The 17,536-nt window shown below is 36.6% G+C and overlaps 1 protein-coding gene and 1 long non-coding RNA gene across 2 annotated transcripts; one reads left to right on the top strand and one right to left on the bottom strand.

The window, feature by feature from the left end:
- Positions 1–689: 689 nt before the first annotated feature.
- On the bottom strand, positions 690–17,128 carry LOC139809742 (uncharacterized). The gene is made up of 3 exons (XR_011731165.1): positions 12,757–17,128; positions 5,926–6,090; positions 690–4,611 (listed from the first exon to the last, which is right to left on the bottom strand). It is a non-coding gene; the product is annotated as an uncharacterized lncRNA (long non-coding RNA).
- On the top strand, positions 6,494–9,171 carry LOC139809740 (uncharacterized). The gene has a single exon (XM_071772886.1). The coding sequence runs from the start codon at positions 6,973–6,975 to the stop codon at positions 8,239–8,241; it is 1,269 nt and encodes a 422-aa protein (XP_071628987.1). The 5' UTR covers positions 6,494–6,972; the 3' UTR covers positions 8,242–9,171.
- Positions 17,129–17,536: the final 408 nt, after the last annotated feature.

The following is a 17,536-nucleotide window of genomic DNA, read 5'->3' as shown; positions in this document are numbered from 1 at the left end:
TGCAGTACGTGACTATATATATTATTTTTGTAATATGAGCTACGGATATAGATGATATATATATTAATATATTAACTTTAAATAAATGTTTATCATTACTTTTATTTACTTAAAGTTTAATGAATATTTTTTTATTTTAAATGCGTATTAATTAAAAAAGAAAAAAATCTCCAATATCGCAAAGTGAAGCTGATCCAATCTGAAATTAATGATGCGCTATAAATATTGATACCGGTCGCGAGCGTGACGATGTATATAAACCCGCGAAAAAAAACCCGCGTCACACTATCCCTTTATCGATGTAACCGAACGCCAATTATCGACGCCTCCGAGCTGCGAAAGGCGAAACCTTATAGCTCAGTCTTCTATAGCTACTAGATTTATATTGCGCGTATATAAGCAATGGAAATCGGACCATTTTAGCAGCAACATTTTTTTGTCGTCTTATGCAGTTGCGATCTTCGACCTCAATATTTTCATTATACGCGGAACATACTTAATGCAGCAGCAATTAAATTAATGAAGATATAAGATAAAATTGTAAAACTCAAATGATTTATATAGAGATTTATTAGATACATTAATTTACTCCAGTAGATATATCGCATCTCTTACAATTAGTAACAATAAATATTTTGTTAAAAATTAACAGAAAATAGTAATTTAACATACTTTAATAAGGCTTATTAAAATTGTGTATATCAACCTCATGCTTTCGCGAGTAGCGGTAAAGTGATGAAATCGAAGGGTGCGATCAAATCAGAAATTATATGATAGTATAATAACAACCATATTATAATTTTTTATTTTTATTATTTATTCTATATATTTATATTACACAAATTAAAATACAACACTTGAAAACTTTTTATACATGTATTTTTACATATACATGTGTACAAAACAAAAGAAGTAAAATTTTAAATAAGGTACATAGTTATAGAAAATATATTCTGTATTCTAATTTTTTACTAGGTATATTTTAATTAAAACAATATTTATGATGATTCATTAACTCATTTATTAACAATAATATACGACGTATTTTAGCGTCGTATTTTTAGCTTTTACTATATTAAAAATAGATAATAAAAAAAAATCATAGGTATCTAATTTAAAATTTAAAATTATTAAAAGATATATATATTTGTGTAAATTAAATATAAAGACGTTGTTTTCTATGGAATAAATAACAAGCTTTATAATCTCATGCAATCTGTAATGTTGTTTCTTATTTATTACGCAGAAAATAACATTCAAATATGTTTAATATTCTATTTAAAACACAGTTATTTACCGGCAGATTATTACGGGAATGGCATCATGATCAAATACGCAGAAGTTGCCGGACATTGAGTGAATTGAATTAGTTAGTCGGACGACATTCTATGATCCATCTTTTGTGCGTGCAAATATTGCCTTTCTTTCGTCACGGCAGCTGCATTAGAACCAATCGCTTCATAGCCTCAACGAGTCATCTCTTTTTGAGCGCTTTATCTGTCAATCAGCTTTATCAAGGCTAAGTGTCTAGTGTGGCCCACAGACCGAACTCCTTACCAGTCTGTCAATACTGTCTTAACCTGTTCAGGTTAAAAATCTAAATTCCTAGATCACGCTAATTTCTCTATCCTTTCCCTCTCCCCCTTTATTTTGTCATATATTTTACTTCCATGTGATAGAATTTTCAGATTCAATAAGTGTGCTCTCCCTCCTGTCTCCTTTTCTCCTCCTTTTTTTTTCTTCATGTTTTTTCTTTATTCTTACAAACGCAAACGATATATTAAAATGCAAACGATATATTAAAATCTATATAAATAATACCTATCACATAATTAATATTTATGCGTATTTGTTTGTTAAGTTTAATGTTTAATTACATGATAAGTTTATAATAACAATCCTCTTATCACAAATTTTACAAAACAATTTAAACAATGATTCCATATTTAGTATGTAATCTGTTTAAACATTTAATCTTAGATTAAGAATTAACATACACTGTTGGAAAATTTTTGTAGTTTTGTTAAAAAAGGTCCTTGTTAAAATTTTTGTGTAAAATAATCAACACACACATGTGTAGATTTAACATATATGCCTGCTATGTTAATTAAACTTAACAAATTTAAAATGTAAAATTATAAAAATAATTTAAAAAATATGTTAAAGTAAAACACAATTTGAACGTATTTATTAAACGTGTTAAAATTTACAGAAAAAGAGTGTTGATTATACTCTATAACAAAAATAGGAATAAAAATTTACAGAAAAAGAGTATAGATTTTATCTTACAATCTTAACTTCAACATAGAAGCTTTGTTAATTGCACACATAATTAATCTCAAATTACGATCAGAATTAGAACATTTCATTTCTGTTGAAATATTTTAACATATAATAATATCGGTGTTACCATTTAACACATCCATATTATGTTAAATTAACACAAATATTTGAGTGGACCGTTTGGGACATGTGATTTATGTTATATTTAACACAAATTTTCCAACAGTGTATAGTACGCTTAAATTTAAAGTATTCAAAATATTTATTTATTTACCATCTAGAGTAAAAGATTTGTAAATCTTATAACATCAAGTTTAAAAAGAATTTATCTGATTATTATAGATGATTAGCCTTGTGTGAAAAAAACACAAAAGTTCGATCTCTAATTCCAACAAAAGTGCCGCTCCATATTTGACGACTCACAATCGGACAATGACAACAGACCACCTTGTCAGTGCAGGCAGACTCTACTAGTATCTGCTTACCTCTCTTTTTCCTTACCGATAGTTTAATGCGATCGCCACGGAGATCATCTCTCTGTCAGATCTTAGTTTCTTCAACTGGACCGCAAAAGATTAGTTACCTATTTAATCTGCATCAGGGCATCTTCGTTGACGCGAGAAGAAAGAGCGACAGGGTTAAGAGTTCAAGGCATATGCATGTAACCCAATCTGCCGAATCGTGAGACTTTGATTCTATAAAAAAAAACATCTTGGTTTTTTATCAGGAAAGCTTTTTTGACAGAATTGAATTGACTGCAGAAACTAAGAATATTTTACGAAAAATAATACAACTGTGTCTAGATAGATAAATTTGATGATTCGTGAATTAATTTCGGTGAATTAATTTCGAAAACATAACATAAACATCTTAATCGATAAAATACTCAATGTTATTAATATTATCAGCAGAATTTTTAACAGTATATTGAATATTTTATCGATCAATGTACATAATGCTTTTTTACTTAAAATTCAATACCTATAATAGTAGTCGTAAATGTTGAAATTATAGAGACAGTGTATATATTTGCCAAATTTGCTATTAAGTAGTATACATGTATTGAAGAAGAATGGTTATTTTGTGACATTTTAGAAAATTAATAAAATAAAATAAATAAGAATAAATTTTTTGCACAAAGAAACATCACCTTTTAATCACGCATTCTTTAATTATCACCGCAACTTCATTAAAAACTTAATAAAATATAATTCTATAAAATGATTCTCTTTTAACTCTCCCTTCAAATGTTGAATTCAATGACGCAAAATAGATGCGTATAAAAATGAAGTATCGCGAAGTAATATAATATTATACAGCAACACGTATACATGTAATGTTATTATTAACTTAATATCATCTAAAGGAAAATATCAGACTCAATGTGTATGTCAATTTCTCATCTTTCAAATATTTTTCTTCGTCGATTGATTAGTCGAAAGTTTACTCTGTAAAGTAATAAACTAATAATTCGCAGAAGTAGTAAATTCTTTCACCCGCAATATTTCTCTTGTTTGAACAGTATAATATTCGTCAGTGTATCCACGGCATAATATTGTCATTACGCGAAGGATATTGAATATAGAGACAACTACGCATTGCGACAACTATGATATGTTGTTTTTTAACAATAGGTTCACTTCTGATACCTGCAAATCGTTTTCACAGTCTCGCAAGAAAAGCTGTATGACGAAGGAATGGAATAATAGGGAGACCGCTTTGCTGTGTTGCGCCGGTCGTGCTGGAAAAGCAATTTTCCATGCAAGATGGGAGGTGATTGTAGTGAAAGATGATGGTAATGAATAGTGAACTCCTGGAGTTTCAAAAAGAGTGTGTCGAATATTACGATAATCACGTAATAAGTGCCTTTAACTTATAATTCGTCACGTTGAAACTATTATATATAGCTTCATCGGTGGTCGTCTTAAGAAAGACGATAAACATACCAAACGTACCTATAAGGATAAATCTTTTAATCTTACAATTAGGTTATACAATATTAGTACCCAATAACCGTTTTGATTATTGACATATGTATATTGACATATTGCTATTATACGTAATAATTAATCTTCAAGAGATGGTTAATTCGTATAATTTTAATAATCTAAATTAACTTACATTTACGTTTACCTCATTCATAACTCTTACTAGATTATAGTATGAAAATACCACGATGAAGAACATACGGTGGGATGCAACTAAATTTACGAATCGCCATGGGGTGACGACATTTTCACGATGGGGAGCCGAACAACGCATATAAAGATGTCATCCGCGGTTCAAAGAATGCCTTTTGCTTTTTGCCGATGTCCTCCCTTGGCAAACCTACGGCAACCTTCTTTTCGGTCTTCCTTTTTCCATGGTTCACGTTTGTCACGTGCCTTTTACTCCCTTTATTCACATGCACCACAGATTCGTTCTCTTTGTCGTTGTGACTATATATTGATTAGTATAATTCCAGATTGATACCACTTATGCAAACGTGTGTGGTTAAAAAAATAGGATTTCTATAAATTTTTTTAAAGCCTATATATATAAGTATATAAGCCTATATTTTTCGAAAGTTTTATTATTATATTATCGAAGGAACAAATAAATCCTCAATTAAACAATAATTTTCATCTTTTTCCTGAATTTGCATTCGTAATTTGCAGAATTCTAATAAAATAATATAATATACCACTCTAAAAAATGTACACTGTACTATGTTATTAAACACACTCACGCGCGCGCATTTCTGATATACGTCAGGTAACGCATTAATGCACATTAAAGTCATGGGTGATTATTATCTCATTCAGATCGATCTTTATATACTTTTCAACAAAATAATTTTTTGATTAATAATTATTCTATTTAATGATAAATATATATTCTGAAAACTATTTTTATGACTAGATTTTAATAAAGAAAGTAAGCGACAAGAATATCCACCATCATTAGTAAAATCAGTGGGTATCCCGCAAAAGATATTTTTTTTCCTTACAAGAATTGACCATGTTTAAAGAATGTCTAAAAGTTCTGTTAATAATGAACTCGTGGTTGAAAGGAACTTCTTTTCGGCAAGCTACTATTCAGCTAACAATAAGTCCCATAGCGTATTTGCAAATAGACACAAAGAGATCGGCAAACCGCAAGAAATCACAACAAGCAATTTTCTATGGAATAAACATTTTCTCGAGTTAACCCTATTAAGCGTAACGAAGCCGAAACAGTATGGCAAAGCTTAGTCATCTCAACTTGTGTCAGTCACAAGCCGTTCTTTAATCGACATTTCGCAGAGAATCCACTCTTTTATGTGAAAACGATAATCACTAAAGGTTACTTAAAAAGAAAATATTTCTAACAAATATATTTCTTTTTCTCGTAAGAAACCGCACGATTTTCCCACGATCATAAGGCTTCATTTTGAGAGATGACGCTTGCTTTTTGCGTTAATAATTAATTGATTATTACTGCCATCAATTAATAAGTTTATATATTCTTATCTCATCTTTCTTCAGAATAATTATAATAGCGTAGACACAAAATAAAAATTTATACCAACCAACAGAAAAAGAGAAAGAGAAAGAGAAAGAATACAAAAAATCAAATTCGTGGTGTATAATAACAATCTAACAACTCACACATCTTACAAACCTGTCATAAGAATGGTGTTTATTTCGCGCAAGAGCTCAATAGCAAGTTCGTTAACGCGTCTCTCAGTTGACAAACGCTCAAGTCGAAGATACAAAAGTCGATGACACCAGGTGCACGAACGACGTTCTGCGACAGACGTCCCCATCATCTCCATATTCGACGACGCTATGAAAATTGAATCAAGTTGAAGCAAGTTTCGGCCGCCGTGAAAGATATATAAATACAATCGCGCCGTACACATCTCTCACACTCTCCCTTTTCTTCCTTTCCCCCCTCTCTCTCTCTCTCTCTCTCTCTCTCTCTCTCTGTCTCCATGCCAAGCCAAAGTCCTGCGCTACACTCTGGCAGTGCGACGTGCAAGAACGTGCCAATCCCATAGAAGGGCGTATAGACGCGGGTATAACGCGTTGGATTTGTTTGCACACGCGGGGATGCACGTTTAGTTGCGGCTGCGCTCCCCACCATGCTGCGCGATAGCTCCAGATCCGCTTGCGCCTCGCTACCACCTCCGAAATCCCAGCCTTCGCCGTGGCTTCGTACCGCTGACATTGTTTGCTGTCAAACATTGGATGCAAACACCGTAGTGGGGTCGAGCGGCATTGCCAGTGCGCTACCACCACGATTGGTCAGCGAGCCCCTCGAGGCACGTCGTGCCGTTACTGGTGGGCGTATCCGTACACCAGGTATAAATAGTACCCGTGGCGGGGAGGCCGTCAGATACGCGCGGCTTCTCGACGGGAGCGCTTTGACGTTCAGCTTACTCGCAGCTGGGAAGAGACAGGGCGCAAGGCAAACGGTGCGCGTAGAAATAAAAAAATTAAAAAAAAGAGAGAAAGAGAAACAGAGAGAAGAAAGAAACAAAGGAGGAAAAGAAGAAAACGATCGTTCGGTGTGTTGTGTAGTTGAACGGGGAAAAAATGTAGAAGGGAAATAATCGGAGATGTATTTAAAAATTGAGTGAACGTATACATGCATATGTGACAAGGTACGGATTTGAAAGTGCAAGCGGAGTACGGTGTTACACAACGAGAAACGTTCGAAGGAAGCATGGTGAATATGGAGGGCTCGGGCGAGCAGCATACCGTGACAGCTTCGCCGCCGCCACGGGCTGCTCTGAAGAGCAACTTCAGCATCCGTAGCATTTTGCCGGAAGCGTGTGCCGGGACCCCCGCGCCGTCGGCCAGCCAGTCGGATTCTTCCGACGTCGGTCACGCCGACGATAGCGACGATTGCAGTGATCTCGATGTTACCGGTGGTGGCGCGGAAACGCCGCCCTTGGATTGCTCCACCAGTGCAACGTCCATCAGCCCGACGAGCCAGAAGGACTCGAAGGAGCAGGCGGAGGATAAGAAGAAGGCGGACAAACCACCGTACAGTTACAACGCGCTAATCATGATGGCCATTCGACAAAGCCCCGAAAAGCGACTCACCTTGAATGGCATCTACGAGTATATAATGCGCCACTTTCCCTACTACGAGAATAACAAGCAAGGTTGGCAGAATTCCATTCGACACAATCTGTCCTTGAACAAGTGCTTCGTCAAGGTACCTCGTCACTATGACGATCCGGGGAAGGGCAACTACTGGATGCTGGACCCAAGCTCCGAGGACGTGTTCATCGGAGGTGCGACGGGAAAACTCCGGCGCAGGACCACGGCGGCTTCCAGGTCGCGACTAGCGGCCTTCAAGAGGAGCGTGGTGCTCGGCGGCCTTTATCCGACGCCTTACCCACCACCGGGATGGCCGACGTCGCTCTACGCTCTGCCCTCGTCGCTCTGCCTTCATCGCACCGTTGCGTATCCTCCGGTGAGCGCCGGCTCTTACGCCACCCCCGCCGGATATCCGGCCAGCTTGTTACCCGGAGCGGCAACCACGTCGTCGGCTACAAGCCTACCTTGCAAGCCGCAGCCTCTCCCAGCGACGGCGGCACCTTCGACTCACGGGGCCTTCTCCGTCGAAAGGTTACTGCAAGCACCTACTGGCTATCCCGGCGGTATCAGCATCCCGACATCCGGAATCTCGCCTACGGGAAATCCTTACCAGGATTTCTACAGTACCCTAAGATCTATTACGATGCCACCGATACCGGCGTCGATATTTCATCAACAGTCCAGATATCATCTCAGTCAAACGTCTCAAGTTCTAAGTCAACCTCCCTCTAGTACGGCTTCGCCCGGAAGCAGTCCAGAACCAATGGATCCGCATTCGCCGTCGGTTACCGTCTGCAATTCTGTTCAACCGTCGAGACCACTTCCTCACAGTCCGCCGCAGCTCCTTCTCAAACCCATCACGGTCCTCACCGGTCGACAAAGCTGAATCCATCTTCTGATAAGCGATCTAATCTTCACATAATCTTCACCATCAAAATGGCCATCTCAAGGAAGTGCAGCACGATCGATCTCACCCTGCATGTAACAATTCCATCATTTCGTTAAATCTTACCGATGAACATTCATAGCGCATGTGGCCGAAGAAACTTGATGAATTTAGCTGGACTAAATTTCTTCTCAAAATTTGTACATAAATTTGTTTTTCTATATCTATATTATTGACAACGCGATTTTAGCAGCAAAATTATAGCTATATGAGAAATCCATTTCTCGAGAGGAATTAAACATTGATTGATATGTTATAGTTATATGAAATAATATAATATTTAAAATATCAAGTCTTTTCGTGATTTCGGTATTCCCGATGCGAATACCGAGCGATTATACTAAATTAACTTGTATAATTGTCGATAATTGCCGATAATTGTGATTAATTTGTATTTGAACTCGTTCCCGTTTTTGTACATACTTTTCTCGAATCTCGTACGAGAAGCAATACACGATATTGCTTCTCCTATAAATATCATATCAAACGACAACATTTGTTTATCAACGATATTAAATATCGTCGATGGAACTTTACCAAAATGTGAATTTTGAGATCGAATCTCAGCGACTTTTGAAATATAGAAGAACAGTATATGACGATATAAAAATATATATAGAATTTTAACTTGTGATCTCTCTTTGGTGGTCCTAGCATGTACAGCATCGATTAATCGATAATTATGTATAGTCGAATTTATAAATAGTCATTTGTAGCTTGTTATTACAATGTGTACATAGAAATTATTGTTGCTAAAGATATTACGAACATTATATATGTATATAGAGCTGAGATCAATAAGAATAAATGCCTGCGAGAAACATATGTATATGATGTCAGCAAAATAAATGTCCAAAACATTTTTAAAAATTCCATGTCGCAATTAATATTTACTTTACGACGCACCGCAAATATATTGCCATACACACACACATACAATGTATATAATTTATACTAAATTTAAATAGATCATTTCTTTAAAAATCTTTTACAAAGGTATCAATTTTGTACAGTGTATTGTAAAATACACATCATATTTATTTTTTACTTTTCAATTTTATTTTTTTTTTAATTGTGATTAAACTTACTTATTGTTATATTACACATCTTTTTTATCAATAAAAAGTTATCTAAACATATTGAAATCTCAAGCAACATTTAAGCTTATTCTTGCATGAGTTTTTATCAACTGTCTCTATATGATATTAACGTTGTTCTTTCCGGGATGATTCGACCAGACCAAACAAAACAGATTTTCCTCCGAAATCGAAAGATCTTGCGTGTCATGACCGCTCGTAAAATTTAACAGGCAGAACCCATCGAGTGTCAAAACACAATATAGGATAAAGGTTTGACTCGTCGAGACGAGAAACACGCACAATGACACAACATTTAGAATTAGATGGACGTACGAGGCCACCGCTGCAAAATTGCTTTAGTGCTGTAGTATAGCCATAAACTATATCTCAGCATTCTTTGCGGTGTTTCCTTCTTGGCTTTTGACTTTGCAACCACTTCTTCCTAGCGAGGATTAAAGAACAAGACCCTTGAACGTAAACTCTATATTTTATCATTTCTTCTCAAAATGCCAAAAAAAGGTAAGGAAAACAAAAAGATAGACCATTCTTCAGCAAAACATTTTCCAAACGAGTTGCAAGATTTCTAGACAATATAAAAGATTTTGATGTATCGCGCCTAAGAATGTTGCACTTTCAGAAAAAGAATTTGACAACACGTACAACTTTAAAAGATGATCAAGTTCAGAGCCCTTGAATTTAAATACTGGCAGAAATAAGAAAGAATATATCATAATTACCTTGATTTATCTTTTACGATTTGCCTTTTCGCAAGCGAGTTTTATTAAGATAGAGGAAAAGGCAGACGTGAAGCGGTGTTTCTCGTAAGCGCGGCGCGGCGCGGCGTGGCGTAGCGCATTCACGTGCACTCTGATGACGATCCAGAAGCGTGTTGCCGGTCGGTACGAACAGGCGCGATATTGGTATGATACATTGAGACAATGATTCGTAAATAAGATAATGGCGCGCGCTCGCGTACGTCTAACCGGAGTTTAAACGCCTGAAGGGCCGAGGAGTGAACGAGGGAGGAAAAGCGAGACCGGTTAGGATCGGCAGATGGGATTGTGACCCGCGCGGCCTGCCCACCGCCAGACGTGCTCGGCATTCTTATACCTTCAAGTATAGCTAACGCGATGCTTTTGTCTGGTACGCGCGAATCTTATTAACCCTCACATCCCCATAATCTTTCAAAGAAAACAAACGTTATCTCTCTTTCTCTTTCTCTCCCCCCTCTCTAAATTAGTTCATTTCGTTCATCTAAATCCAAATTAATTACCGTAATAACAATTGAGAATATTAATGCGTTTTAATCGAGAGGATTAAAGTTTTGAACACGATCACAAGCGCTCACATGGACCTGTGCACATCAACGACTCTTACAAAGTCAACCAAAGTTCCTTTGGATTCATTCATTCATGGATCATCGTAAAATAGTTTTTGTATTCTGACGTGACTGAATACAAAATGACGCGTATTTCAATTTCGTAAACAGCATGAGTAGACACAAAATGAGGTAGTTGCATTATCCAAATTATAAAGAATTAAGTTACATCATTGCAATTACAACTCATTGTAAAACAACGAACGACATGTCTAAAGTAAGGCGAAATCGCGTCGCATAACGTCATGTAGCTCGAAGGGGACGGTAAACACTTGCGTGGTCAATTGCTACAAGTGGCAAGTTGTCTACAGTATGCATGTTGTTGTTCTTCTACGTATCGCATAGGACGGCATAGGTGTTCGATATCGTTACGAGTGTTGGTTTCTACGCGATGCGTTTAGCGAATGACGACGTTGCATCACGCTTTTACACTTTTGCATACCGCGTAAATTTAATTTGATTTGATTTGATTTAATTTGATTTGATTTATACGTGAGCATCACATATAACCCATAAGTAAGTACGCAAAATATAAATCAGAATTATTCAACTTGTATGTTATACTTAATATTATTATAGAATTCAATATTTGATACAACAAAATAATAATCAATTTGATACACAGTAGAATTATTTCTTTTTATTTCATGGATGCAGTATCATGGATGAGATAATGAGATATGCTGATATTGATTAATACATTGTTGATTTATTAGCTAAACATTTTTAATTTATACTTTGGCGAATCTACTTAACTATTTTCTTACTAAATAATAAAGCCCAAATAACAATTAATTTTACACATATCTTTTTTAAAACGAGCTATTTGTTGACGTTTGTAAATTTCAAATAACATTTATTTTAAAATTTTGTCATAGAAAGATATTTAGACATTAATGTTGCTTTGCAGAGAGAATTATACGTGCAAGGCGCGTAAAGTTCGTAAGTGTTCCTGACGTTTTAGTAAGTAGTCGGTAACTCGCTGAATTACTTTGCGCTATTACATTATTGTCGATGTCGTCAGCATTATTCGCAAACGCGCCCGCAATGGTCGACGTGAAGTCTTTGAAAGCACTCGTGAAACTATTTGTATTCAACTATTTAGTATCTGGCTCTTTAGTACATATATCGTTATAGTATTACGATTACTATTACTTTACTCCGCAGTGCTCTAGCCTCTGCTCGCGCTCATTATTGTCTGTGCAGCTATTCCGCTATCTCGCACATTCAACTGCCCATTGTTTTATCGACCATGGCTTTACATTAATGCAAACAAATATGATAATATGTATTCTATTGATACATCGCGTTAATAATTAAATTAAATAATGACAGATTTGATGTTTAGAAACTTTTTTTGTTCCTTCATACTTAAAGTTCTAGAAAATATGCAAAATTTAATAAGAAAGAGCCTTTTGAAATAAAAAGACAAAGTTCTTGCGAGTCTTTTATTTCTTGGGCGAACATTTCACACAAAAGTGTCTGATGTAAAGTAGACCGATGAAAATATTGAGAGAGAGATTACATGTATACAATATTGATGATTAAATTAAAAGAAGAAAAATCTTTTCTCGTACTAGAAATTTGGACCATCTTATATGGCCTATCTGCAATTATTTTGACATCGCCATCTTGCTTATTTACAGAGGGGTTCCCTAACATCTCGATCTCGACAACCAGTCGCGACTCTCATTTCTCTCGCGCGCTCACGCACGTAATCATGAATGAACGGTGTGCGCGTGTATGCGTGCGTGTGGGGTGGCGTGTCAATAGATTTTGGTGGCGGTGCGTTACATTATTTTCATCGCTTTATATCACGAAAGACGAGGTGAGGGAAGGGAGGAGGGAGAGAGAGAGAGAGAGAGAAGGAAGATGGAAGGGGAGAGGGAGAGGGGGAATGGCAGTAGATACATGATTCGGAGTCTACACGTCTACAGACCCTTATGTCGATGTCGAAGGAGAGGGAAGACTGGTTTCGTTTCGATATACGAAACTCACCCTCGTACAGAACTCAACTCCGGGGATGAGGCCGGTTTCCAGCCTATAGGGATGCGTTCCGAATGCAATGGTGGTTAATCTGCGGTCTTAACCAAACGCGCTTCGATCGCGCCGTATAGTCATTGTACACTACTTACATCGTTAAGTTTTGCTCGCGCAAGTACTATATTCCGCGACAGAAGATATCACGCATCGATTCGAATCGGAGTTTGCGCGGCGTATACAAGTGCTTCTTTCACATTTTCTTTTATTACACTATTATTATCAACTAATTGTGAGAATATAAGAAATTAAGATCCGTTGCCGTTGGCGTAGTCCTACTCGTTAATCCTTAACATATATAGACGTTTTTGGAACTCATTTAAATGATCTATTTCAAGATATATCGCGCTCTATTTGTGAACCATAAAACTACAACGTACAATACATATTATACAATCATGCAATAAACACGACAACGTTGGTTTACAATTTTGAATTCGAGTCATAAAACGACATTGAACATTCAAGTTTTAATCTGCAGATGAATGTAATCATATACTAATAACGATTTTTTTATCTACAATCTTGTGTCTACATAGTAGCTTACACGGTTGTGATAAAACGAGGGGACGTTAGATTCATGCGATCGCGATTACATTTGCGGAAGGTGCTCTCTTTCATTCGTTTGGCGAAACAATCGTAGTCGCGATGAAACGCGATTTCGTAATGGCCACGGCGACCGAATTTTTCTTAAACGCTGCTCATTCTAGCAAACTGACTCACCGAGTTCATCATCGAGTTGATGATTCGCGACGGAAGTCTCGCCGATTTCCTCGACCGCGAACGGGAGGAGAATGAGAGGAAGCGCCGCGCCGTCGTCGTTAAACAGAGGGCAAAGGGGGGATGTTGACGTGGCACTTTGATTGCGGCTAATTTCGAGCAAGATTCAAGGATAGAGGAGCAAGTTGTGGTCCTCTTCGGCCACGCGCGCGAATGACGTAAGACACGTACCTATGTAAGTAACACCGAGCCTACTTGTCGCGCGATGTCTCGTTTAATTTATTTAAGCGCGGAGGAAGAGTTAAGGAGATGCTGCGACACGTACGCTGCCGCGTGTGCTTCTTCACCACCTCCTCACGCATGCTATACTAACGATTACGCGCTCGCTATTGGCTCTCCTTGGCTTGAACTACTTTGCGGGCTTTCGACCACGCTCGTCTTTACTCGCGGAAACACCTACGCGTTGCTCACCGAATTGTCGTAAACGTTTACAGTCTCGTCCGAACAAGATGAACAGACGCGATGTAAATGAGAGGCGATAATTTGATAACTGAATTATACCGCGGACAACGCGGGTAACTGGGTAATGGGTTGTGCTACGAAGAGAAATTTGTTGTATATGTATACTTTACACATGTTTACGCATATAAACAGATATAATACAAGAAGAGTTAAATAATGACGTATGCGCGCGCACGTCATTATCGCTTCGAGTTAAAATTGTATTAAAGCGGACGTGTGGAATTAATTGAAGAATAAGCGTTCAATCCTCAAGCTTTTGTAACTAGAAAAGAATGCTTTACTTTCAGATGTGAATCGGTATTGCAGTAATTGCAGACATAAGACATTTAGTGGATATTTTTAGACATTTGCAGTAATATAAGTAGCTTCAATTTTTATTAAATTATAAAGGAGTGATTGACATTACGTTTGAATAAAAGAAATATGTAGGACGATTTATCTACAACTGTATATAAACTCACGACGCTATGTAATGTCATATGAAATTTAAATGTATGTCTACATATCGATCAACGACGATTATAACTTGCTGTCTACATGTACTTTAAGATCGTACGTCATAATATGAATCAATGTCCAGGTATACATTAATATTTGAACGTCAGGCTATTGTAAGATAACTCTTGCGAAAGCAGCATATTGATTCAACCTTCTTGAAAATAGCTAAACCAGCTTGATAACAGACGAGCTGTTCCTGACGAGTTACTTTTCTAAGCCTTACTGTCTACACTTTCTTCTTCTTATCATTCTTATCATTGTAACGTATATAATTCTCCTTTTAATTTTTGTAAATTTACATTCGTCTTTAAAATCGAATGTATCTCGATACGGAAGAATTATATTCAAGTGCTTTACAATGTGTGCTATTAGCGTTAAGCCGTGATCAGACTACGGATTGGGATTGAGATTGGATTGAAATTTAATCAATGAGAATAAAGAAAACTAACTTCAAGTTTAGCGAACTTTGCTTTAATTGGTCGAATTTCAATCCAATCTCAATCCCAATCTGTAGTCTGATCACGGCTTTAGGCAAGTTCGCAAAGGAAAATTAACAAATCCTTTATTAATTTAAGATTCTAGGATTGCATATTTTAATAACAAGCGAATCAAAATCAAAAAGAGTTATATCGTTTAAAGTTCTATCGTTTGTTTATCGGTGTCGGTGCAGGAGGTCGAGATACGCGTATTCAAACTAATCACGTTATACAAAACAGTTAAAGAGTTTCCCAGATGCGTAGCGCTGCGACAGAAGACCCGTATCTCCGCGTAGCACAAAAGTGTTAAACGAATGAATGAATAAACGCCAGCCCAAAGGGTGAATGAATGAACGATCGGTCTCTCGCATGACGATGAGGACGACGTTGCGCAGAGAGAGCACAGAAATAAATGTAAGAGAGAAAACAGACATGAAAGAAATGTGTGTGTGTGTTTTTTGAGGTAGGATCAACAATAATGACTTCTTTCCGCGTTTCTGTTGCGTACGACAGATTGAAAGACTGAGATAGAGAGATATAATCAAGAAATTGCAGAAATTAAATTGTCACGAAGAGAACTGCTAATAATAGATACGTATCGATATCTCGAGCAAGATCAAATGCATGCATAACCGATAAGTAAGGCTCAGAAACATTGCAAATAAATTTTGAATAACAGCGAATATAAGGCTAGAAAAAAACCACTGATAAAAAATTTGTACATCATATATTTCGTAACAAAGAAAAGCTAAAGAACTTGTTCTTGTGAATATAACAATGTATTTTATTTTCAAAATTGCTTCAAATTTTTTATCTTTGATAATTAAACGGCTACACAATAATATAAAGCTCTGACAAAATTGTATTCAATCTTTGCAATTGTTCTAAATAAAGTTAGACGTATGGTCAGAGAGTATATCAAATAGTAAAGTGTAGACTAAGAATCGGTTAGAAGAGTGAGGGGAAGATCGAATAGTGGCGACCGGAAATGTATCATGCCGGATGGAGGCGCGGCGAGCACGTATGAGAAACGTTTCTATATGCTTTATTAGAAGTCCAATGCGCGGTAGTCGTTCGTTTACACGCCGAGTAAACTCGGCGAAACGCAGTTTACAGCCGTATCCTCTAGTACGTCGCGTCGCACCAGCCGACACCGACTCGCTCACCATGATCTTGAATGGCTTCAATTAGCTTCGTTTAGACGAGTAATTGTTTCTTAAGAATTCCCGCAGAAATGTTCATTCAGAATACGCGTTCGCGTATCGTAATCGAAACAAGATCGCTGCGATTCCAACATCAATCGCTTCTCGTCATTTACCAACCTTGCATTTTCGAAAAAAATTGACTGAAATTTATAACTTGTTTAGATATATATCGCATACTAGCCACTGCAGATGGACGATCACTTTCTTCACGTCTGATATATATCAATATATATAATTCTTATATAGTAACTCTTCTTGTTTTTCTTAATCATTTCTTATCTTTCATCACTTTGCATCTCTGCACATTATACTTTGTTTAAAATGTACAACTTCAAAATTATACAAGTTAACATACGTATATTGTATGTATAAATAAAACGTGATTGACTAGAGCATCAAGACATAATGCAAGTCAGCTACTTTTCAACAATTGATTTTGATTTCTATAGTAATTGATGTCTTTGTTGTTGTGCGGAATTTACAAATGACTCGAATCAAACTTTGGTGGGTCTACTGCCTTGGAAACCTTACGAAGATGCCGACAAACGGGTAAGGGGTAAGGTTAATTGCTTTGGCGCAATAGAGCAATGTAGAGTTCTTTGTTCAACAAATGGCTTCCGTTCTCCCTAGTGAGGGTGTACACATCGGAGATTCTGTCCGAAATTTTCTATTCGTAGATCGTAGATTATCTGTTCTTCTCATTTATGCTATTGATTATTCCACAGTGCCAGTAAAAAAATTATAACTATAGATTAATTTACTCGACAATTAAACACAAAACGAATCAATAAAGACTCATTCAGCAATGACAAGCCCGGAAAACAAAAAATTTCTCCGCTGAAATGGATTAACAGCATCCATCCTTCTCTATATACGGAAATATATATGTACTTCTTATAATAAATACGTTTGTAGCGGATTATTTAAATATAATCAACAACTCGATCAAAAATTTTCTCACCAATGAAAGCCAAGACTATTTCTTCTCTCAGACATTTGCTGCACTTCCTGCTTAAGTAGTTGACTTGTTTCGTGAACAGAATGGACCGTAGAGAAGCGAGAGAGATAGAAAGTAAATTAAAGTACAATCAAGGTTCGTGTCTTCGTACCATCTATTCCCACGTCCTTCTCTTTCTCTCTCTTTCTCTCATATCCCATGAACAAATGACCATTTAAACTAGTGCATTTGCTATTTAAATCTTGTGGTCTTCGAATATTATTGATCAGAATTTCTCACTGATGCTGCGGGCAATACAGAGACATTCAACATTTAAGCTTATATATATACATGTACACAATAGATTTTAGACATTCCCG

This window comes from Temnothorax longispinosus, chromosome 3, assembly GCF_030848805.1.
Source record: "Temnothorax longispinosus isolate EJ_2023e chromosome 3, Tlon_JGU_v1, whole genome shotgun sequence".
Lineage (NCBI taxonomy): Eukaryota > Metazoa > Arthropoda > Insecta > Hymenoptera > Formicidae > Temnothorax > Temnothorax longispinosus.
The sequence above is the reverse complement of the archived record's forward strand: the minus strand, read 5'-3'. Positions and strand labels throughout refer to the sequence as shown.

Excerpts from the sequence above, each read along its gene's own strand:
- LOC139809740 (XM_071772886.1), top strand. The coding sequence starts at position 6,973 with ATGGTGAATATGGAGGGCTCGGGCGAGCAGCATACCGTGACAGCTTCG.